General features: G+C 41.5%; 1 protein-coding gene across 1 annotated transcript in view; it reads right to left on the bottom strand.

The window, feature by feature from the left end:
* Nucleotides 1-1,705: 1,705 nt before the first annotated feature.
* The window catches only part of LOC134204173 (acyl-CoA-binding domain-containing protein 5), a 72,652-nt gene continuing 49,184 nt past the window's right edge, over nucleotides 1,706-25,173 (bottom strand). Inside the window, exons 3-5 of the mRNA XM_062679004.1 lie at nucleotides 21,446-21,557; nucleotides 21,295-21,376; nucleotides 1,706-3,114 (exon numbers count right to left, since the gene is read on the bottom strand). Coding sequence (XP_062534988.1) covers nucleotides 2,362-3,114; nucleotides 21,295-21,376; nucleotides 21,446-21,557 — 947 coding nt within the window. The 3' untranslated portion in view covers nucleotides 1,706-2,361. The remainder of the gene's footprint in view (nucleotides 3,115-21,294; nucleotides 21,377-21,445; nucleotides 21,558-25,173) is intronic.

Here is a 25,173-nt window from a genome sequence, read left to right as displayed (position 1 = left end):
TATTCTTCACCAAGCTTGGGAAATTTACTTTCGCATGCGTTTGTTCTACTCACGGACCATCACTTTTGTCGGCGTTGTGCTCCACGACGGGGACGCTGCTATCGGTCGCTTGCTGGACGATGCTGTTGACCGGTCGAAGAACGGTGCGGTGCCGCAGGCGGCCTGATGTGCGGACAACGCCTACGTACGTGCTCTACCTCTACGGACGGAGATGGCGACGCTTGCCATGTGCTTGCTAGACGGAGATGGCGACGCTTGCCATGTGCTTGCTTGACGGAGAGGGTGACGCTTACCCCCGGCTCATCTGAACGATGCCGGTCTCTTACACCGCGGTCGCGGTGCGCGCTCTGTTGCGGTTCCTCCTTCTACGCTACGATAGTCTTCATGCGCCGACGGCGCCTCGCCAACGAGATGTGGACTTTGCTTTGCTGCTGCTGCTGCGCTCTCGGTCGTCACCGACAGCGGGAAAACGGTTGCTGTTGCTGCTGACTTGCTTACTCTTTGCCTTCGCCCTGCCTGGGCGCGAAATTGACGGTCGCGGCCCCTTCCGGCAAAGTGGACCGCCGGGAAACTTTGAAGCTGCAAGGTGGGGTCAGGAGTAGTCGCTGGCTAAAACCTGTGAGGTGACGGGTCTCCGGCACACTTGCCACAACTCTGGGAAAGAAACGTGTTTCCCACGCTATTACCATCACACTAAGAAGCACATTATATAGCACGTGATTTACCTGTTTTACGCTCCACACTCGCACACTACCTACTGCTAGCACGTTTGATTGATCGCACGATAGTTCGATCGACTTACTTTTTAGCTATGAGAGAGAAGTTTTGACTTGAATTAGTAAGTTCAAGGGGCCTCCAAGTCACTATTGCTCTACCTTACAAATCACCTCACGACGCGAAACTAAATCGGACAACTCCTGCCTCTTCCACAATCCAGATCAAAGTGAACGAGTCACAGTCAAGAATCCTCAGATTAAACGTAAGATTGTCCTAATTCTTAGCCTTCGGTATTGACCTCACGAAGTCCCTAGATCTCATTTCCTCCTAACGATCGAAGTGCATGAAGCAATTAATCCATTCGGATCGCAGCCTACTTTGCCTGCCGATCTTTCCCGAAAATTATCAAAGAGGCTTTGTTGGGATTTTCCCCAGGTGGATGGTCACTACCCGACCCGTGACGTAATCACACGCGCTCGCCACATGGTAGGCACGTTGATCTAGAACGTTCTGCGCGTTCTGCGAGCGTGAGAGAATAAAAGAGCTTTTGAAACGCGGTGTACTGGAATGGAATTATTTCATAGCTTTATACTATTTACAGGAAAATATTAATTAAGGGGCCGTACACTAATTACGTAAGCACTTATGGGGGGAGGGGGGGTCGGCCATATTCTTACACTCCATATAAATAAAAATTGATTTGTATGGGAAAAATCTTACATGGGGAGAGGGGGGGTTGAAAAACCCAGAAAAATTGCTTACGTAATTAGTGTACGGCCCCTAAACTACTTTCTATAATTACATTAATTCAATTATACAAAATATTTACAAAACTGTAACGGACCGAATGGCCGTTACAATATATCAATCCACTCAGTTGGATGAACTGAGCCAATATCTGTCTGTCCGATTGTGTATGTGCATGAGTTCCCTACTATTAAAAATAATGGCTTTCTTTTTAAATCGTTCCAAATGTTATCAGTCGATGTACAATTTTGAACAATTTATTAGCAGTGTTTAGTAGTCGTAGATTTGTATATTTCCTAGCGCTAAATTCGGAACTTCAATTACACCCGAAAAGTACAAAACTTAGTTTAATGGAAATCATAAATAACAACTACAGCACAAAACACCAGGATAATATAAAATACATATATGTGCCTATAATCATCTGGTAACTCGGTTGAGAAAAAGACATACTTTCGATTTGATTGTTTGAATAGAATCTGAAAAATAACCATAAGCTCTCTTACTTCGAATAGTTAACAAAATAAAAACAATACACCAATAGTTAGGAAAAAGAAATTGCACTTTGCTCGTCTTGCCTTAGGTAAAAAAGCTAGTCACTTTCACTAGAATTGTATCTCTCCTTGCCTTATTTTGTACCCATTTACAATAGTTGCACCCGATCTATCGGGAAATTTGAGTAATTAATTTTGCTGTACCTTTGTCTTCCAACTTGTTCCACACCTGCCTATTGGAATGTAAATCGTCGTCATTCTGTTCCACAGAAATAAAAATACATTTTAAAATTATAACTCTAATATGTACACCACGTTCTATAGTGCAAAAATAAAGTCCCATGCTGTGCCAACGTGAATATCCAAGACACAGCCTCAGTGAACCATTCTGACCGGTCACACTTCATTTCCTTCGTTGCAACCAGGAGCTCATGCGGCTCACGACCAGTGGCCACAGGATGATAAAGGCCAGCAACCGCGGGGAGATGTCCTCGAATGGCCACCACGGTGGGAATGTTTTGGCCGTCAAACGTTGCGATATCTGCTGCTGCTGATGAGCGTTGCGCAAACCAGCGACGGATTGTTCTACCACGGAGATCCGATTGTTTACCTGCTGTACACTCGCGTTCAACCGTTCGATGGCTCGCGCCAGCTGAGCGGTCACTTCCGCATTAACGCCGTTCATTGAATTGGAAGTACCAGCGCTGTGGTACAGATCTCGGTCGCCCTGTGACATTCGACTGCGGGACATGTGCGCGGAAGCAGTTTCGATCGGCCGGAACACGGATTCGGTTTCGGAGTCGTCCACCGTATCGATGTACTCGTCATCGCTCAGGTCGGACTGAGCGCCGTTCTGGTAGTGGTAGCTGTTGTAACCGTTGGTGAGCGGTGCCGGTTTCACCACGGTACCATTGGTATGTAGATAACCATTGGCAGTGATTTGTGCTGTTGTCGGTATCGGTGACAGAGAGGCTGGCGATCGAGCTGGACTGGTGTCGCGGGATGCCAACGGCGAATTCGGTCGGGATCGTACCTTCTGGATGGCTTCCGGTGCTACCATCTCCAGGTCGCTGATGTTGACGCCGCTGTCTTGGTCGACCGTGCTGTACTCCATGAAGTTGGCCACGTTCTCCGTATAGGACATTGTTTCAACGATCTGTCGGGAAAGAGAAAAGGAAAATTTTATTTAGATTTCGTGCGAATAATTGAGGGATATTTGGGTAGGGTTTGATAGTGAGTTCTGCTAAACTTGCATTTTTTTTTCTTGAGCAAGGGTAAACGGAAATCTGCAAACAGACACCTGAGAAGGTTAACTCAGGTAGTATGGGGATGGAATCACCCGACCCACTAAAACCAAAACCCTTTCGCCAGTCCGTATCCCCCGGCCCGCAATTAAGCAATACATCAGGGGAGGACTATTGAGAATGCTCACGCCTATGCTAACGCACTCGACGTTATAACGCAACATCGATTTCAGGGGTGGTAACCTCACCACCCGTCGATTACAAGCTATGATAGTAACCTATCGGTCTGTATCATAAACTCGCGTAGGAGACGAACACCCCGACAACAAACGCCACGCGTGAACCGCAATGACCTCTTTATCTACATACGGAGGTCCCCGCTGCCAACCCACGACGTTTTTGTTGTCGGTGTGAGCATGGTGTTCACTGCATCACAGTAGTCTCTACTGCAGCTGCTGGTTTTGTTCAAGACGCCACCAGGTTTCGACATAATCTGTTGATACGCTGTGTTCACCGCATTCCATATAACCTCTTCCCGACACATCCTCTCAACGAGGTTGTCCGGGGTTGTATCCATGCCGCTGACAAGTAGTTAGGAATACAATCCGGTCCTGGTGCCTTATTTAGCTTAAGTTTTCTTGCAACGGCGATAAGCTCATCGTTAGTCACTAGCGGTACCACGTTCACTGACTCATACGGTGTGGCGGGCCAGTCCGATGAGTCATGCTTCGGGAACAAACTTCAACGATCCTGGCTAACATCTCCGGGGATTTCTCAGGAGGGGTCCTGTTAGTCCTAGTCCTAGCCATCACTATCCTTTATGCATCCCCCCATGGAATATTATTGGCCTAGGATGGCCAGCTCTTTAAAGCAGGTTCTCTTACTACATTTGATTTCGCAGTTCAGAGCTCTGCTCGCTGTTTGGAACACCCGGCGTCTTTCTAGCCTGTCCGCTTTGGTTCTAGCACGGAGCAACCTTCTTCTAGCTCTAAGACAGGTTCTGCGAAGATCAGCTATCGTGCTCGTCCACCGGTTTGCGGTTGTCGGTTGGCATAGTCCTCCTGGGCATTATCACGGCACATGCTCGATAACTCATCACACTAAGGCCTAGAGTCCGATTTTCCCACCGTAGTGATTCTTCCAGCAGTACTGGGTCGAACTGTACATCATCCTAGATCAGCTTTACTGACTAAAACTCCTTTCGGGGTACCTCCCGCAAGTCCTGATGGTCACTATCCCGGACTTATCCGCAACCAACTGCTATGTTTAGCGTGGATGCGGTACGGGTCGGACAGCAAGATAACATTAGTATTATTCTCGTGTACCGGCTGTTGTAGCAGCGCTTGCGCTGCCTCGAAGTGGTTGAGATTTAGCTGAGCAATTTAAATGACCGAGCCCGTCTGGAGACCGGACAGGCCTGCCCACCGGATGGGTATTTGTTGGCTGTGCCAGGACAACAGATCAAACACCTCAGTACGGCCTGGCAGGTGTAAGCCTTGTGACCTTCAACTCCACACCTCCTGCAAAGCCGATTCCGATCAGGATTTTTGCAGTCATATGACTTCCGTAATCGAAGCACTTGAAGCAGGCCTGAGGTTGTTGGTTTGGGCTCACCGAGCATAACGACCAACCCACCTTCAACTTGGCTGTATGGAGACTGTGAACGGTGACTACCAGCACAACTAACGGCGACCTCTTGATCGAGAACATTGATCTGACATCAGCGATGATATGAAGAGAGAAAGGAAGAGTTTGTGCATTTTATGTTTCATTCGAAAACGAGTACGCGACGCGATTGTACACGCGGGTTTTTTCACTAAGAAATAAATTTGAATTCGGTTATAATTTCAAGTGTTTTGACTTTTATCCGATACATATTGGTCCTTCGACATCGAATTTACGTGTTACGGATTACGGTTTCGCGTTAATCGAGAACAAAACAAAAATGCAGATTTTCGCCGGTGATCATCGAATTGCTGAAAATGTGGACGCTGCTCAGCCGATTGAGCTTCGCCTTTTGCACAAGATTCTATACGGCTCCGAAACCACGCTTAATTGGATCAGGAGAAAAGTGCAAAAATTCGAAGGGTTTGATTTCGGATTGCACTCTCCTCAGTTTGAGGTTAGGTTGAGCCTAATAGAGAATGCAGAATTGGAGAACGTGAGAAAAACCTGTGAGCTGCTAGAAATTCCAATTGGAAACGACGTTTCTACAAGACAACTCGCAATTGCGATAATGATGCAGATTTTCCGTCTAGCTGATCCATCTCCGGCAGAGGCGACTAATAAAGGGTATTTTGCTCCAGTTTCCCAGTCCCTATTGAACCAGTCAATGGAGTATGGATTCACGGAAAAAAGTCGGAATAGTAATCCTTTTCGCAGAGAGCCGTCCATTGCAGATAGCAAAACGTCAAGCAAAACAGTACAAGTTACAGTCATGCGTGCAAAATTGAATGCTGAGAAACAGCTAGCTGAATTAGAGGAAAAACAAGCCCGTGAGAAGAGAATGCGGGCCGAAAAAGTGCTCAATGCGGAAATGGAACTTCAAATTGCCGAAGCAGCGTTGGCAGAAGAGCTAGCGCAAGGAACGCGAGATGCTCCTCGTGATGTCCAATGGTTCCAAAATTTGCAGGAAGTAGATCCAGTGGACAGAGTGCAACAATGGATTTCTAATCTACAAACAATTGAAAGTTCAAAGACAGAATGCGCAGATCCTGTTATTGTAACCAAACGGCAATGTAAAGCTGAACCTAGTGGAGGTCACACAAGTCACGATGAAGAACGCACTCAAAAAACTTGCAGTATAAATTCAGAAATGGTACAGCTTACGAAATCGATGCAGAGGATGTTAGTGAGAAGCACTGGTGGAGAATATCTTCCGAACTTTGATGGTAACGTAAAGGAATGGCAGCTATTCATAAATCAATACCGTCTCTCCACTGCAGCTGGTGAATACAGTGAAATGGAAAATGTTGTACGATTGAATAAATGCTTGACTGGAAAGGCGAGAGAGGCTGTGCAACATATGTTAATGGCATCAACGGATGCTGAAAAGATTGTGAAGGCACTAGAATTACGTTTTGGAAGACCCGAGTTACTGCTAAGGACGTTAATTCAGGAAATAAGAACGCTTCCTGTCGTCACCAACTGGGAATCCTTCATCGACTTTGATGTTATTGTGCGCAATCTGACTGCTGGTGTCAAAGGGTTGAAACAGCACATCTATAATCCCGAACTGCTTTGCTTGTTACTACAAAAGCTTCCACAGTATCAGACGATGATGTGGGGTCAGTACATCACCGAGCGCAACATCTTGGAACCAACAGTGATCGATTTTGCAACATGGGTAGAACAAATGGCAAAGTATGCAACAAGTATCAACTACACATTAGCGGCGGGAGGAATGTTTGAAGAGTCAGCTCTAACAAGCATCAAGCAACCAGTCAGTAATCAACAGGATGGCCGACAAGTGGACAACAAAAAGTGCCCAGTTTGTCAACGAGGCAGTCATGATATTACGTTGTGTGATATCTTCAAAAATGCGGATCCCAAACGCAGGTATCAACTAGCAATTGAAAATAAGCTATGCTTCTGCTGCTTGCGTTCGCACGGTGGACGATGTGAGAGAAGACAGCAATGTCCTGTGGAAAATTGCAATCGTTATCATCACGGTTTACTGCATAAAGGAGAGAAATCGAATGCTCCTGTTCATGCCGCTCCGAACAGAACTGGCGTGAATGCTGTGTCTTCAGAACGACCAAAAACGTACCATGCTCTCTTGAGGATTATTCCCGTTCGAATCCAAGGTTGTAAAGGGTCTACCATTATTCCTGCTTTATTGGACGAAGGCTCCAGTCTAACACTCATCGATGCTGCACTTGCTGAATATGTTGGGATCACCGGTTACAAGAATCCACTGTGCTGTACTCTGATGGGTGGTTCGAAGAGATCCGATGACGACTCAGAAGTTGTAGCCGTGGAAGTCGGGCCAAGCGAATGTGATAAACCCCTTTCCTTGCTGAAAGGAATCCGCACGGTGAAAAATTTGAATTTGAGTGGACAACGAGTTGACGTGAACGAAATGGTCTTAAAATATCCATACGTGCAAACAGCTAATCTGGATTGCTTGGATGGACGATCTTCTTTGCTTTTGATAGGACAACTGCAAATAAAAATTATACAGGCAACTGAAGTATATCAACCAGAACAGAATGCCCCGGCAATATCCAAATGTATGCTGGGTTGGGCTGTACACGGGCCATACAACGTTGAGCATTGTGAGTCACAAGGTGTCAATGTTTGTTGCGACGATGATAATCTACAGGACCTTGTAGCTTCGTATATTCTACTGGAAAATATGGGAGTCGTTCAAAGCAAGGTTGACCGTCAGCGCTCCGAAGAAGATCGGCGAGCATTGAACATCATTGAAAAAACAGCGAAATTAGAAAACGGTAATTTTGTTGTCAACCTTCCGTACAAAATTACCACGCCGTTTCCGGAAAGCCGCAAATTGGCATTGGCAAGGCTGAAATGTACTGAACGTAAAATTGAAAAGCTTGGAATATGGGAAAAATATGCAGAGAAGATACATGAATACATTGCTAAGGGTTACGCTGTTCCTGTTACCGATGACGAGCTGAAAATGAAGAGGAGCAACTTGTGGTATCTTCCACATTTTCCTGTCGTGAATCGGATGAAACCAGGAAAAGTGCGCGTTGTGTTTGATGCGGCGGCAAGATCCAATGGAATGTGTCTAAATGATGCACTTCTATCTGGTCCTGATCTCCTGAAGCGGCTATATGGTGTTTTGTTGCGGTTCCGGACAGGAAAAATCGGATTTGTAGCAGATATCGCCGAAATGTTCCATCGCATCAAAATAGCAGAAGCAGATTCATGGTCTCAGTGTTTTTTGTACCGAGAAACCCCTGCTGATAAGCCGAAGACCTACAGAATGAGAGCAATGATATTTGGTGCAAACTCATCTCCCTTTATCGCCCAATACATAAAAAATCTGAACGCCGAGCGGCATGCTGAAAGTTATTCAGAAGCCTGTGAATTGATAATAAACGGCACTATGTTGATGATTGTTTGGGGAGTGAAGACCATGAATACCGTGCCGCAGAGCTGATTCAGGATGTTATCCAGGTACATAGCGCAGGAGGGTGCCACATCCGCAATTTCAGATGCAGCTCACGAGATGTGATGGCAACTATACCAGTAGAGTTACGTGCGAGTGTTTCTGCTTCCGAAATTGGTGACTGTCAGCAACGGGTTCTTGGCCTACTATGGGACAGTGAAAAAGACTGTTTTCTGTTTTCTCCCACGCTGAATCGAATCAATTCCGAACTTCTCAACGGAAAAGTGGTACCGACCAAAAGAGAAATGTTATCAGTGGTAATGTCCGTATATGATCCGTTAGGATTTATCACACCTCTTACCGTGCGAGGCCGTATATTGATGCAACAAGTCTGGCGTAGTGGAATTGGCTGGGACGATCAACTGGACGAAGAAGCGAGACAAAAGTGGAGAACATGGTTGAAGGATTTGCAAGTTGTTGTAGCTGTTCAGATTCCCCGATGCTACAGCAGAAACATCGAGGAAGGCGACGAAATTCAATTACACGTATTTTGTGATGCAAGTTCGAAAGCCTTCGCTGCTGTCGCCTACATGCGGATTGTGAAGACCAGCATTTCTCAGGCTCATGTTGCATTTGTCTCATCGCGAGCTAGAGTAGCCCCAGTGCGCTCAATGACGATCCCGAAATAGGAGCTCCAAGCTGCATTGTTGGGGTATCGTCTCTCGTTGCTAATAAAAGAGGAAATGGGAAGCAAAATAGGAAAAATTTACTACTGGACGGATTCGAAAACGGTAGTATGTTGGTTAAACACCAGGAAAGCGCTGAAAACGTTCGTCGCAAATAAAGTTGGAGAAATTTTGGAACAATCGACATCGGCTGACTGGAGATGGTTATCAACTACGGACAATGTGGCAGATGAAGCGACAAGAGATACTAGTTCATTGAACCTTAAGCCGGAAGGAAGGTGGTTTCGAGGGCCTGAGTTTTTGCAGCAAAATGAACGAGAATGGCCTGTTGATTCGAATCCCATAGAAACGCTTGAAGCACATGAGGAGTTTTCTGGAGAAATAAATGCAGTAAATGTTGTAATAGTATAACCACAGCTACCTGACGCAGAGAGGTTCAGTAAATGGAGAAGATTAATTCGCACAACAGCATATTTCTACAAAATCGTCGAAGTTTGGAGAAAAAGAGGCACGTTATCAATTACACCAGAGGACGAGCAAGGAGCAATCAAGCAATGGATAAAATTTGTGCAAAACGAACAATTTCCGGAGGAGCTACAGGCTTTACGAGACAATAAGACATTGAAACAATCGAGTAAAATGAATAAGTTATCACCGTTTCTGGACGCTGATGGAATTATACGAGCTGGTGGAAGATTGGAAAACGCAAAAGTTGAGGTAGCTGTTCGCAATCCCATAATACTAGCTGGAAGTGGTCGCTACGTAAAGCTGTTAGTGCTACATTACCACTGCCAAGGAAACCACCACGGTAGAGAGACAGTGCTGAATGAGTTGAGGCAGACTTATTGGGTCATTGGCATCAGAAGTCTACTCCGAAGTGTGATTCATAACTGCCATCGTTGTCGAGTAAAGAAACCTCAAGTTTTGCAGCCTGTGATGGGACAACTTCCTAATTGTCGACTTCAAATGTATTGTCAACCATTCACGCATTGTGGAATGGACTTTTTTGGTCCCTTCGAGGTCACTGTTGGACGTCATAGAGAGAAGAGGTACGGAGTCATATTTACCTGTATGACGACTCGGGCAATACACGTTGAGTTGGCCCACTCGTTAACCACAGACTCGTGTATCCTGGCACTTCGCCGTATGATAGGAAGACGACGCAAACCTGAGGAAATCTATTCTGATAATGGAACCAACCTGAAAGGAGCTGATCGAGAGTTGAGAGAAGCTTTAGAACATTTGAGTTTTTCGGATGTTGAAGATGTAGTACTGCTCCGTGGAATCAAATGGACGTTTAACCCTCCAGCAGCGAGCCACATGGGAGGCTCATGGGAGCGGCTAATCAGAAGTATCCGAACCGCTTTGAGGGAGACCCTCAAGGAACGAGCACCGAAGCAAGAAGTATTACATACAGTATTGATAGAAGCTGAACATCTTATTAATAGCAGACCGCTGACGTATGTTTCGGTTGATGTTGAAGACCCAGAAGCCTTAACCCCAAATCATTTTTTGATCGGGACTACCAGCAACGTACAATCACCAGGAGTTTTTGATCAGTATGACCTCAACTGGGGAAAGCAATGGCGTAGAGCGCAAGCTCTTATAGAACTCTTTTGGAAGAGGTGGCTTAAGGAATATTTGCCAAGCTTAATACCAAAGCAAAAATGGACGGATGAAAGTCCTGAATTGGGCATGGGTGATATCGTATATGTAGTCGACATGCTGAATGAACGAGGAAACTGGCCTATGGGAATTATTCAGCGGTGTTATCCTGGACAAGACGGTGTAGTAAGAGTGGTGGATGTAAAGACATCTTCGGGAGTCTATCGACGACCAACTGTTAAGCTGAGGAAAATTATGATGGAAGGCAATTACTGTGATGACAAACCAGTGTCACACCGGAGGGGACTATGTATGGAGACTGTGAACGGTGACTACCAGCACAACTAACGACGACCTCTTGATCGAGAACATTGATCTGACATCAGCGATGATATGAAGAGAGAAAGGAAGAGTTTGTGCATTTTATGTTTCATTCGAAAACGAGTACGCGACGCGATTGTACACGCGGGTTTTTTCACTAAGAAATAAATTTGAATTCGGTTATAATTTCAAGTGTTTTGACTTTTATCCGATACATTGGCCTTATCCAGTACCTTCTTGGCGTCAGCCACAGGTACCTGGAATGAGGCAACCTGCGTTCCAGCATAACCTTTCCGCAACCGAATCGCGGTATTCTGGATTTCAACGCCACACTGATCTCTCAGTGCAGCTACCAGCTCACCGGCTTCGGTAATTTCGTCCAGGCCTCGGCATTGAATTACCTCTACTGGGCACAGGGCTCTCACCCGAATCGCATCACCCAGCACCTCTTCTGACAACTTTTTATACGCGGAACTCTTCTGCGCAGCATCCCGCTTCAGGACGAGGATCATTTCGCCCTTCTGCGTTCTGCGGATGCAGTTGACATCAGTCCCTAAGCCAGTGAGCTTTTTATCGCCCCTCAAAGCCTTCAGAACATCAGCATAGCTCTTGCCATCAGCCTTGACGATAATTGCTTCGCCTTTGTTCTTCCTGCCATGACCATGGGAAAGTGTGCCCTTTCCTCTACGGGCACTCCCCTTCTTGGCCAATGGCGCCTTCGCCTTCTCTACCGCTTTTCGCTCCTTCTTCGCCTTTTTGGGATTCACAACTTCTCTCCATGGCAGGCCTTCCTCCCGGCTAACTTCGGTAGTCCTTGTAGAAGGAGGAACTGGTTTCCGTCGTTCCTTAGAGCCGGAAACCTGCTCAACCTTCTCCCGACGGATCTTAGTAGCCTTCATCTCGTGCAATACCGGCTTGGCGCTAGCTCCCTTCAGGTCGGTTGCCATACTGAACTTATAAGCTTTGGAGTTGCTCAAGTAACAGCCATGCGTCTGCGGAGTTCTGCAGTCTGGCTTTCTGCCAGCTGCTTTTCTTCCGTAAAGAATCAAATCTTCGACTCAGCTTCCTTCCAGGCCTCCACCCTATGGCTCACTGCCAACTCCCTCTCCTCGGTAAGTTGGCGGATCTTTCGTTTCGCTTCCTTACTTGCCTGCAGCAAGGACTTCCACACCTGCTTTGCCTCTACAACCATGTTGCAGAGGGTCAGCACGGACTTCTAAAGGTCCTTGCTGAACTTCCCGCCGTTGTCCAGAAAGGACATGATTACGTCCGTTTACATCTGTAATCACCTCTATTTTCTGGCCTCCACTCTCCTTGTGACCGGTCATCACTTCCGTGATGACTCTGGTCAGGGTAGCTCCGTCCTTCTTGATATCGATGGGCGGCTCCTCAGACCACGCTCTTCTGTATCGCCTGCACCTGGCGATCGGTGGGGCGACCTGTTAAGGCCACTTAATGCTTCTCCCTCTCCATTCAAATTTGTTTTTTTTTATTTGGTCGACATTTTGGTCCCACGAGTGGCGCGAGAAAATAGGTCCGCCACGTCAGACTCACAGACTCCGTTAGCGGCCTGCTATTTATTTCACCCCTCAGACCATGCATCCCCTTGGCACGGGTCGCTTGATATCGTAGGATTAGGGATTAGGGGACGTCGTATTCTTAGCTGCACTGAAGTGCTCCTGGTAATATGACCAGAGTGTATGTAATTAAGAGTGGCGACATGTGCCGCATTTGACAGATCTCCTGCTCGTTTGAAACACGATTTTGTATGGAAATGACAGATGAATTTTGTTCCAATTCTGACAGTGTCGCCACTCTTAATTACATACACTCTGCTCTCCCCATTTTGACCCCTGAATTCGGCACTGGTAACAATTTCAGAAGGTCAATGTCAATTGAATACGCAATTTTTAAAACTCCTGATTTCTTATTTTTGAACAGCCATATGCCCATCTCCTCATGCATATTTCATTGTAATTGATTTTTTAGCCCATGCTCTACCCTGAATTCAATCAATCCTGACTTACTCAAATGGTGCACCATGAAACCATCGGAATCGACCAGAAATCTTTACAAATATATTTTTCAGATGGTTTGATGGCTGTTTTGGTAAATATCGGGCTTGAACACGTCCAGAACATTGAGGTGGTGTTCGAATTATAGGAAAAACGCCCCCGCATACACTTATTTTTTATATGCTGACCAGATCATTTCGGTGAAAAAATGGTACAAATTAACTTGCAAAACGGGACATGTCAAAAAACCTTTTAACGAAATTCAAGAGCTGTGGAAATTTCAAAATGTATGGGCTTAATTTTTATTTGCCTTTATTTTATTTAAATATTTCACTCTTCAAAGGGCGCGGGAAAACACAGAGGAACATTAAATTACGCACTTTTCAAATTTGTTTTAAAATTATGGGATTTTGAAATTATTTATTAATCTACCGCCAACGGGGGTGACAATGAGTCTGGGGGGTGAGAATGGGTCATCGCTCTCACCGGCACCCTGGAGGTCAGATAGCAAAATCGTATTTTAGCCTTCTTGCCTTCACATACATTCAATCTGATCTACAAACATTCTGAGTAGTTGAAACAGTGACCCATTCTCACCCCCATTTAACCCATTGTTACCCCCGACGATGGTACTCTTAAACAAGCATTTTATTACTGACCAGTATCAAACACTTTTCCAATTCTAAATAATTGAAAATAAAAAACTCAAAGGTGCAGCCCAATCGGGTTGTACGCAAAGGTGACGTAGGACTACGTAGCAATTTATTAGCATTGTGCAAACTGCTCGGAGGTCAATCGAATCAAGAAACTGAAAGTAGCTCCCAGTTGGATGAACCAGCCGTGGAAAAGGAACGACTCATCGGCCGCATCGCCACTGAAGCCATTCGTCTATCTTTTAGTGGATATCATCAGAATCCTAGAAGACATTATGCTCAAAAATGTCCGGAATAAAGGAAAAATAAGCAGATTCGGAGGTGGCGCGAAACTAAACACAAATATATTTATTTGCAACGTTCGGCTTCCGCCTGCGATGGAAGCGTACATGCATCGTTTTCTATAGCGCTGGTGGCAACGTGAGAAGGACTTCACGAATAAATTACAAACAGTCCTTTTCAGGACTTAAACTATTTATCCAAGAAGAGGTTTTGACCGTTAGGAAAATTGTTTATCCAGACAAACAGACTGTTCGGCTGTTTAAACGACAATGACGATTTTGGAAAGATTTATTGTTTTTAATAATGCACCATTTGAAAAACTAAGGCAGCTAAACGACATTTTCCCTAAGGTGGCGTCTTCATCGATTTGGCCGTCGTCGACGGAAAGTGAAATTTTGTGGCAAGATTCTTTGGTTTTGTTTCGTTAGTAATTAGAAATGATATCGTTTTTTTCCGGGTTACCATCGTTTGGCGACGACAGAAAGTTGCCCTTTGGTAGCACAACCACCAGCGCGCGTCGGAGGGAGATGATGCAATGAGTTTGTTCAAATGGATGGCGTCAGTAGCAGTCAAATGGAATTTCCTCACAAGATTTTGATTATGTTTTGTTGTAGTTGAGGATTGAAAAGCTCCATTATTGTTCATCAAAGTCCAAAATTAATAGTTTGGCGTTGACAGAAAGTTACGCTTCTATAGCAGAATCATAAGCGCGCGTCGGTGAGTGACAACGCAACAAATTTGTTCGAATGAATGGAATCGCTCACAGCAACCGAACTATCACGCCAAACGCCGGTTCCACGGAAACAGTCCATTTTGCAATCAACCCTTTCTGTTCAGAAGATGCTGGTCCTGAAAAGGACCAATTTTGTGTCCCCAATGCACCTTTCCAATAACTAACTGCAACCAAATGCTTGTCGAAACGTTAGGGTTAGAATTCTACTTCGTGCTGTTATTGCTCGACAACCACCCGATGAGTTTTCGCCAAGACGCCACCATTAGGAATAAATTTTCAGCATTGCCACTGCATCGCACGGGATCGAAACAGCCGTCATTTTTGTAATCAACCCTTTCTTCACATAAAATGCTGGTTTGTTGAGGTTGAATGACGACCACTAACGCAGACTTCCACCACCAATTCAATGATTTTCCTTTGAAAATGCTACCAGAGCGCCTTCGTTCTGCTGTGTTCACTCCGCTGCGTCGGCTCTGCGTAAAATCTTATCTAACCGCTCTCTGCGAAATCCCGATCAAAATGGCTCGCGTGCGCCGAAGAGCAGCTTTCTTGTATTCAATAAATTAAACCCGTTAGCTCCGGCCCTTTGTGGTCTGATATAGGTGTAAATATAATGTGCACTCATAACGATTAATGAAGGGATGGGGCTAATGGAATTACTTCATTAGATATAAGAAAGCTGCTTTTCGGCGCGCGCGAGCCATTTCGATCGGGTTTCCACAGACAACGGACCGTTCGGAGAATGATAAATTCTAAGAATTCAATGAAACTTTCTCGCAAGATTCTGAATTTGGTTATGAGATGTTGTTTATCTAAGATGCGTATTGTTGCGAGGAATGACAACAGAAATTTGACTCAAGACGAAGTTTCTTCATATTACAAAACATTATCTTTCGGCATCTGTCTGTCCGAGTGACGTTCACCGATGGGTGGTTGCTGTAGATAGTTTCCACTGAGGTGGCGTCTTCATTGATTTTATACAAAAGAAGGTTGATCCGACTATCCGAAATAAACTTTCTTCAAAGTACAAAACTCAATCGTAAATAGCGAATTTGATAGCGCGTCGGAGGGAGATGATGTAGTGAATTTTAATGGATGGATTTAATGGATCACTAACAGCGATCAAACTACCACGCCAATCCCGATGCCACTGAAACAGTCCATTTTCGCAATTAACTCTTTCTTTTCATAAAATGTTGGTCCTGAGAAGAGCCAATTTTCTTTTTCTAATGTTCCTTTCCAACTAACTGACACCACAATTTGTAATAAATTTTCAGCATCGGCACTGGCGGTGCGGGATTGCAACAGTGCTATTTTAATGGTCAACCTTTTCTTCATATGAAATTCTGGTTCGTTGAGGAATCTGGAGAATGATCTGGAGCAACACATCGAGCACCACCACCAATGCGATGGATTTTCTTTGAAAAGCTTATTAGCGCCTCCGTGATGCTGTGTCCGCTCCGCTACGATCGCTTTGATGTGTCTGCTATGCGTAAAATCTTGTTCAAACTGAGGATTAGATCCAAACCCGCAAGTGATTGATTTTTGATGTCTGTGCTAGTGATGCATGTACGTGATTGGTTAGTTTACCTATTTGTAAACTTTTCATCAATTATCGATAATAAATAATTAAAAATCAGTATTTTCAAATAAATACAAAGAAGCGTTGACTCATCCTTGATCGAAAGTGTACCCCAATATAGAAAATACAGACGTAGTACTACGTCAAAAAAAATCTCGGAGTATTTTGCAAAGCCGATAAGAAAAAATAATATTACGAAACAAAATGTCAAAAGACAAATGCGAAAAGAGCAGTAGGGTGGGATTATTGATTTCCCGTGCTAAAACCCTTTTTCATGAATATAAGTGAGAGAAAATCTACGTATAAGAATAACAAAAATCTCAACAAGCAAAGAATAATAATGATAAAATGTAATTTAAATTATTTCCATGATAAATGCTAAATCTTATCAATTCACGGTTCTTTTTGATCGAAATTGATTAAAATGACGCTAAGAGTAGCCTCACACCTCGGGAATCTTGTCCATTAATTTTGTTTCCATGAGGCAGGACTCGTGCAAATTTGTCGCGAAAAGTAAAACAAATCCTGGCTAAATTATAGGCTGATTTACAGCTCGGACTCTCGGAGATTTCCGCCGGATTGTATTTTGAATCGGGCCGAAATTCTAATTTTCTACAACGGAATCCAATAAATCCCGCTCACACATATGGGAGCGAAATTTGCAGACAAGTTCCTGATCTGTAAACTAGCCTTAAATTCCTCGGATTGAAACTTCCTTAAACTCGATTTTGTTCAGCTGATTTATAAATTATTTTTTAATGTCGTCGTTTTTTTTACAGTGGATGATTTCGAATTATTCAGAATTATTCAGAAAGACTTTCTCATTGAAATTAATGTTTCGAACAGAATCAATCGATTGAAAAATATTTGGTAAAGCAGATTTAAAAAGATGGAATTACCTACTTCGCAAGAAGAAAAAAATAAAAATAACTAAATCTGGCAATTAGAATGTCTGTCGCTGCGCTGCATTTTATTGATGTTGAGGCGTGACCGGATTTTCAGGATATATAGTAGACGTTCGATAACTGCAAGTCATTTAACTGCAATGCTTTTTAACTGCAATTCGATAGTTGCAACAGTTTTGCAGTTATCGGCCCGCTAAACTTCAAACTGATGTCAGACTCAATGATAGCTGCATTGCGCTGCACATTTAGATGCACTTTTATTGCATCTGACGTCGATTGACAACCGTTTGACGTCTAGAATGCGTTGCAGTTATTGAACGGCATTCGTTAACTGAAAAGTAAACATTTTGCAGTTATCGAACGGCTACTGTACTTGCCTACCAAGTTACCAGTTCCATTCAATCCACAGATAAAATTGGTAAAATTTTAATGCCTTCGTTGTCATTACTATTAAAAGCCTTAAGAAAAATCAATTCATACAAAATACATAACGGCATAAATAACATTATTTAAAAGCAACACTAATAACAAAACATCTACCACTTTGTTATGGGTTCCGTTCACTTTCTTTGTATTTGATTTTAAATAAAAATCCTAAAATATTGAATTTGTTTGAATAATATTTTGGAGCTCTTTGGAAGAATCAATGAAAAAACGGAACAAATTGAGGATTTTTTAGATTACGACGGGACAGTACAATAAGGTCTAAAAACGGGACTGTCCCGTTAAATACGGTACGTATGGTCAGCCTAATTTTTTAGCAATAACTCGGATCTGACCAGGAATTTTGGTCTGGAAATGTATCAGGTCATAAACATTAGACCTCTTCATGTTTTCAAAAATAATCAAAAATTCAACCGGCCAGCCCAGAATCACAATTCTTATGCTAAAATAAGCCTCCTGTCGAATTTTCAGCTCAGCCTCAGTCGATTTAGTATTTTTGGACTATTTTCAATTTAAAAAAAAATCTAACTAGAGATATAAACGTGTATTCTACGAGTCTTGTGAACATTGCGATTCGTTTTGTTCACGTTTTGATCATGTTAAAGTGATTTTGTGCATAAAAACACTGTTTCCCCTAAAAATCGTTGTTCTACAAAAATCTTGAATTTATGACAAATCATTACTAGTTTATTATATTATTATTCCTCTTTATTTCCTGGACATTTGAGTAACATAATTGCAAATGTGCGATTTACGGTTATTTAAAAAAAAATCAGAAGCTAAACATTTGTCATAAATTTGCACGTTAGGATTTTTTCAAACATTATCTAGTTATCGCCCAATCAGTTTGCTTTCTTCAATAAGCAAACTGTTTGAAAAGATTATTTTGAATAGAATGATGGTTCATATTAATGACGATTCTATTTTTGCCGATGAGCAATTTGGTTTGCGCCATGGGCATTCAACCGCTCATCAGTTATTAAGAGTTACGAATTCAATTCGACTAACAAATCTGAAGGATATTCAACTGGAGTTGCTTTTCATGATATAGAGAAAGCATTTGACAGTGTTTGGCATGAAGCTTTGATTATAAAATTGATGAATTTAAATTTTCCTTTGTACATTATTAAACTGATCCAAAATTATTTATCAGTTCGCTCACTGCAGGTAAACTATCAGAATTCTAAATCTGATAGATTACCTGTAAGAACTAGTGTTCCCCAAGGCAGCATACTGGGGCCCATATTGTATAACATATTTACTTCAGACTTACCTGATTTACCACCAGGGTGTCAAAAATCTTTGTATGCAGATGACACGGGCCTCTCAGCCAAAGGGCGAAGCCTTCGTGTCATTTGTATTTAGTAGATTGCAAAAAAGTTTGGAATTTTTTTTTTTTTTTTCGAGAGTTGACCGAGAGTTGTAGTCTTAATAGACTGGTATCTCGGCTGGGCTCTCCATGTGATACACAATACTAGCAGACGATTCAAGCTATGTTGCTCACTAGGTCACTGCGGTCTGGGTTCGTATTGTGATCATACCGATACATTTCCCTTCCCGCAGTCTGTCAGTTTAAAAAACAAATAATAATAATAATGAAAGCTCATCACGCGCATGAATGTTTTCCGAATAATTAACATGTAAAGTTGATTTAATGTTTTCTTGGAGCCGACATTCAATACCGAATAGTAGTCTATGTTGACAACGGGTGGTGGTACTGATGCCATCTCCAAGTAAAGGCCGTTCTACAGCGATTAACGCAACGGCGCATCTTGACAGTAATTCTGTATTTTCTGTCAAAACGCGTCACCGCAGCCGAGCCATAACACTTTGATGTAATGTGATGGGATCATACTAGTGGATGTTTCAACATGGAATAATTTAAATGGTATCGTAAATATACAATAAATTAATTTAAGTACTATTGCAATAAATTGACATATTAATCTGAGAGCTTCCATTATTTTGGCGGTTGATCAAGATTATGGCGTCATATCCTTTACAGTACTGTCTGATATCATAAATTTAAGTAGTCAAATGATCATGTTCTATTCCGCTCTTCAAAATTCAAGTCTTTAAAGTCTGGTCCATTGTCCAAGATTCAGTTATCAATGGTATGGTAATGCTTCATTGCGTCTATTTCCTAGCTAAATGAATGAATTTTACGATTATGAAGCATTGATTTATATGAATAACATCATTAAAAATATGTACTACTCGTTGGATCTTTTGGTCACATAAAATACAATTATGTTGATGTGTATATGGTATAGGTATACACGATACACCTCGTTAAATTTGAATTGCTGACTATATTTCAAATAAACACCTTTCATGAAAAATTATTTTGAAACTAAAATATCGTATTACAATTTGATGAATATCAATAATCGTCCAAAGTTTTGAAAATTATCTAGTGAAAGCAGTCGAAACTGAATCGAAAAGCCAAAATGGGCCACAGTTTAGAACCGTTCACCAAACAATCTTAAAAAATTGAGCCTGCTATGCTATTTTAACAACTACATATTTTGAACCAATCTGTTAAATTGAAATGTTACCGGGATTAAAATACGTACTTCAGTACTGCTTATAGTGTAACCTTACTCGGATGCATTTAAATTCATCTCGTTTTCGTCTAACGGTAATGTGGTGAGTACTAATAATACTAGCAATGTGTACTATAAAAGAACAAATTATTTCACAATTTTAACAATATGCAGACACTTGACTTATCAACGTTGACCCCATCATCCGTGGACAGGGGCAAAAAAAGTTTGGAAATTTTCTCCACTTACTTGCAAAAATGGAAAATTTTTCCGAATGCTTCCAAAACTCAGCTTATAATTTTCCCACATAAGACGAGAGCTTCTTATTTGCAACCTCCTAGCAGACATATTGTCACTATGAATGGGGTTCCATTTAATTGGTCTAGCGATGCTAAATATTTAGGACTTCTGTTAGATCGAAAAATAACTTTCAAAAATCACATTGAAGGCCTTCAAACCAAATGTACAAATATATAAAGTGTCTATATCCACTTGTAAACAGAAAATCAAAACTTCGTCTTAAGAATAAACTTTTGATTTACAAACAAATTTTAAGACCAGTTATGTTGTATGCTGAGCCAATATGGACTAGTTGCTGCAATACCAAAAAGAAGGCACTCCAGAGGATTCAGAATAAAATTTTGAAAATGATTCTGAAGTTACCTCCGTAAAACTTCATAGAATTTCTAATATTGAGAGATTGCAACAAATGTTTAATAAAATAATTTAAAATTTTAGCCAAAAATCGTTGCAATCTTCTATTGCAACGATTAGCTCTTTGTACCCTTCGTATAAATTAGGTTTAGTGTAGTTAAGTTTAAAATATTGTAATTCCTACAGTGGAAAAGTCCTAACTGGCAATTGAAATCTATTAATGATAACTAAAAATGTATCACAGCAAATAAGGATGATAGTGTTAAGAAAACACACAACACCTAGTCTAAGAGATGAATGCATGAATTAAATAATATTAGCAAATAAAATTAGTTTAAAAAAATATTTAGTTCTGTTCAGCTAACAAAGCATTGCAAACTGCTTAAGGCTGCGACGGGTACTTTATGACTCTAACTAAGGTAACACAAACATAAAGCAAGTTTAGAACCATTTACTTCTCATTTGAAAATTTCAAAAATGTAGTTTCCATTGTTCTATTTATCGCAATAGCAAAATTTCAATAAAAGTTTCAAGAAGACATAATGTGACATAATGTTCGGTACAAAGAAACTCTAACTCGGATGCTTACCTTCTTCAACTCATCGACATACTTCTGCATTGCCACTTCTCTTGGCATTTCGCCCAACCGATTCCACGCGTCCCATTTGGCTCTGGAAGAAGATTGACCGCGATTGATTACAAACGAAAATAGAGGTGACAAATCGAGTGCATATACATACTTCTTGACAACATCCCAGAATGCCGGTTTCCGCTCACCGCACTTTCCGTTGGTCGCTTGTTTGAAAAGCGAGTAGAAAGTCAACAGCATATCATTGCTCGGTTGATATGGTCCTGTTGGGAAACATAAATACAGAGATAAGAGAGAGGTTAATACGTTAAGAAATTGTTATTAATATTAAGTCATAAATCAAATAAGATGATGAATCTATTAGAACAGGTGATTTAAACTCAATTAAACGAACAACAGTGTTATGCAATTTATAAACAGCCCCTGGTAATGATGACGATTGATACTATTGGTCGGTCGGTACACGATATCATATCCACCGGCAACAAACCGGCTGTTGCCTCTGTATTATTCAGACGTGTTTTATAATGCATGCTCAGGAGAGGCGATGCTTGGTATGGAAAGATGAGTGTGTGGCGGAGGCGCGTAGTTTTAATAGCGGTCAATTACTGGCCACCACCGTCATCTACCGCACCAGCCGACCGACACCTGTATGAACATCAATAACACATGTAGCGTAGCATGTAGGCAGGTATGTATGTGGTTGAAAACAAATGCATTGAGAAAAAGTGAACTTTTGCAAATAGTGTAGTGCTGATGGATGGGACACGACGTAGTAAGGGGACGATAGTGTTTTCCATAAAACATAGATTAGAAAAGCAACACATTTTTTAATATTTCTAAGGATTATAATCAGTTGCTATGTATATGCCACGAGCTTTGTTACAATCCACAAATCGTAACATTTATTATAGATTTCTAGAATTCTAAAGGTAGCTACTTCGAGATTTTGAATGAAATCTGTGCAGTTTTTATTTTGTTCAGTCCCCATAGCTGCTGTTCGCTGACCAGTAGGAATTCTGACAATGACAGAAACAGTTTCCTTAGGGCTATTTAAATTTCAATCATTTGGTTTAACCCCTTCAGGTCCAAACTTCTTAGCGGTATTAGCCAGTAAATTTCATATGTTTGATTTGTTTTCGTGTTAATAATGGAGAGATGACAAAACAAGTTGGAAAATATTTTTTTGGGATGTGCTAGGTCATCCAAATTGTCCTTGAGTTGATAACTGTTGATTGCACCTCAAGGATAGTTTGGATCAGGGTTGTTAATCGTTAATTTATTGTTATCGCCGATAAAGTTGATTGTGATCAACGTTATCGGTTGCTACGATAATGATGAATCAACTGAATTATTATCGGAGTTAGATAATTTAACGTAAGTTAACTCGATAATTTTGCGATAATGGGGTTACTAGATTACGCGAATGAAGTTGGTGTAAAATTTTGACAGAAGCCGAGAGTGAAATAAATTGTTTGCAGCTGGTTGATGAGAGTTGATATTTAGAGTTGGGCCACTCTAAATATATTACTTAATGCCTGCTACTCTACGAAACGATGAGAAGTGAGGTGCTCTGTTGGTGGTTAGGGTTTTTTCTCACTATGCAGCATATATGTTCGAATAAGAAGATCGCAAAAATTTGCAGTACCCAGTTATTTCTCTGAGACAGTGACACTTAAATATAAATACGCTTTTAATGAGAGAGCATGATGACTTTCCCTTGCTAATCCTTATCGTATAAGCAATAATATTCACCTGGAATCGGAACCCCTCGGCAATATATTGGGATTCAAGTACTAGACATTTATTTGATCTGTTGTGGTGCATTCCAGGCAGCACCAGTAACGAGTAAACATTCTCTCAACAGTTTGGTGGACTAGCCTCGTTACCTATTCAATATGATTTAGTTGGACTAAGCAGTTTAGTCTTTGAGTCATAAAATATTCATATAACTGGGTGCTCCGGATCTTCTAAACAGACGTTTTGTTAATCATGCTAGATTAAACAAGTATGGGTAGACATTCAAAATGCTCTCAGATTCTCTACTATGAACAACTGCGACTTTGTAAGAACTTTATTGATTGAATAAAAATGATTTGGTCAATTCTGTGACCTCCTTGAATCCCTATTTAATTCCAGGATTTAAAGGCGTTTCTGAATATTGTAAGGCGATACAATATTTTTTAAATAGATATTGCAAATCCAACTTGTGAATATTTGTACTTTGAACCGTAGTACATGTTACAGTTAACTCGATAATTATCGATAAATCAACGAATACTCGATAACGATAACGTTAATTCAACGCTCACTTTATCGCCAACGAAGCATTATCGTAAAAGCGTTATCGTTATCAAAGTTGGCGTTAACTTAATGACGATAATTTATCGATTAACAACCCTGGTTTGGATTACCTAGAATATCTATGTAAACTATCTGGCGATGTATGTTATACTTACATACCAGGAGATGTAATGTATGTGGTTGAACACGTATCAAATTTTTTTGTAAGGAATAAAACTACAATCCCAGAATAACCTAGCGGTATTTTCTACCTTCCAATAGATGTGATGAACTGGTTTGAACATATTTCAAGAAAGATGAAAGAAAGCTCAATATCGTACATGCTGTGCTAAAATACAGCTTAGATGACCTATAACATTCCAAAACTGGCTGATGTCTTTTGTCCTTCCAGGAGTTGTAATACGCATGGTCGAATACATATAGAAAATTTATGCTTTTTAGTAGAAGTAGATCTGAAGTCCCGAACTCTCAACTCAAGGACATTTTTGGTGACCTACAACAGTATATCCAAACAATCAGCTGATATATACAAGGACAATAACTTCTAGAATCAGAGCTCATCTTCATGAAGCAACTTCGGTCCGAATTTTGACAAAACATCGCATGATTTTTCAAAACATAGAATGACATGGTTAGTCGACTACTCCACTCATAAATTCATTCATTCGACTGTCACTGAGCGTACTTACCATGTGCAGAAAGAAGCATAATTAGCATATTGATTTTATTGATGTTTACCGTTGAAAGTGCCTCGCGGATGAAAATCGGACTCAGTTTAATGTGATAAATTACTTTACACATTTCAAACGTGCTCAGATTTCAGATAATTTATCAATGTCATAAATATTCACGACAAACAAAAATAATGGCCTTATCACGTAGAAACATATTTCAATGCAAAATTTCAATATTGTTGCTTTTAATCTATCGGTACTCTGATCAAAAGAAAAAAATGAAATAATTTATGCCGCATGATGTTTTGAATGATAAAGCATAAAAAATGTGCAGGCTCTAGCACTCGGTAGTGTTTTGATGTCAAATCTAAAAGATTCAAATTTCACTGAAAATAAAGTATAGGACATTATTTTATCAAATGACAAAACTCATCAATAGGCTATTCGATCAAGCAGAACTGACTTTCAAATTCAGCCAAAGTAGGTGATGGGTTTCGAGGCCTGCAATAGCATACATTGAATCTAGAATGATAAGAACAGTTGGCGACTCCGAACCCATGGTGGAACGAAGTGGGAAGCCGCAGTTTTTAATTCTACACATTTGAACTGACATAGATACGAAGTCTTAGGTGCCGGCCATATAAGACGCGTCTACGCGACGTCGCGCGAAAATTGCGTGCAAAGGAATAACAATCAATAATAAGAAGCTACCAAATCGTATGGATGCTTCGCTTCGCATCGCATTTCGCGTCTACTGTGGCCGCACCCTTAACTAAGTTTTTCAGATGGCGTAGGGGTTCATGTAAATCACAGTTTGGTCAATAATAATAATGAAGAGCAATAATTTATGTGTTAACAATTTAGAAGCCCAGAGGACTAGAATCCTTAAGAACTCGATTTT

The sequence above is a fragment of the Armigeres subalbatus genome, chromosome 1 (assembly GCF_024139115.2).
Source record: "Armigeres subalbatus isolate Guangzhou_Male chromosome 1, GZ_Asu_2, whole genome shotgun sequence".
Lineage (NCBI taxonomy): Eukaryota > Metazoa > Arthropoda > Insecta > Diptera > Culicidae > Armigeres > Armigeres subalbatus.
The sequence above is the reverse complement of the archived record's forward strand: the minus strand, read 5'-3'. Positions and strand labels throughout refer to the sequence as shown.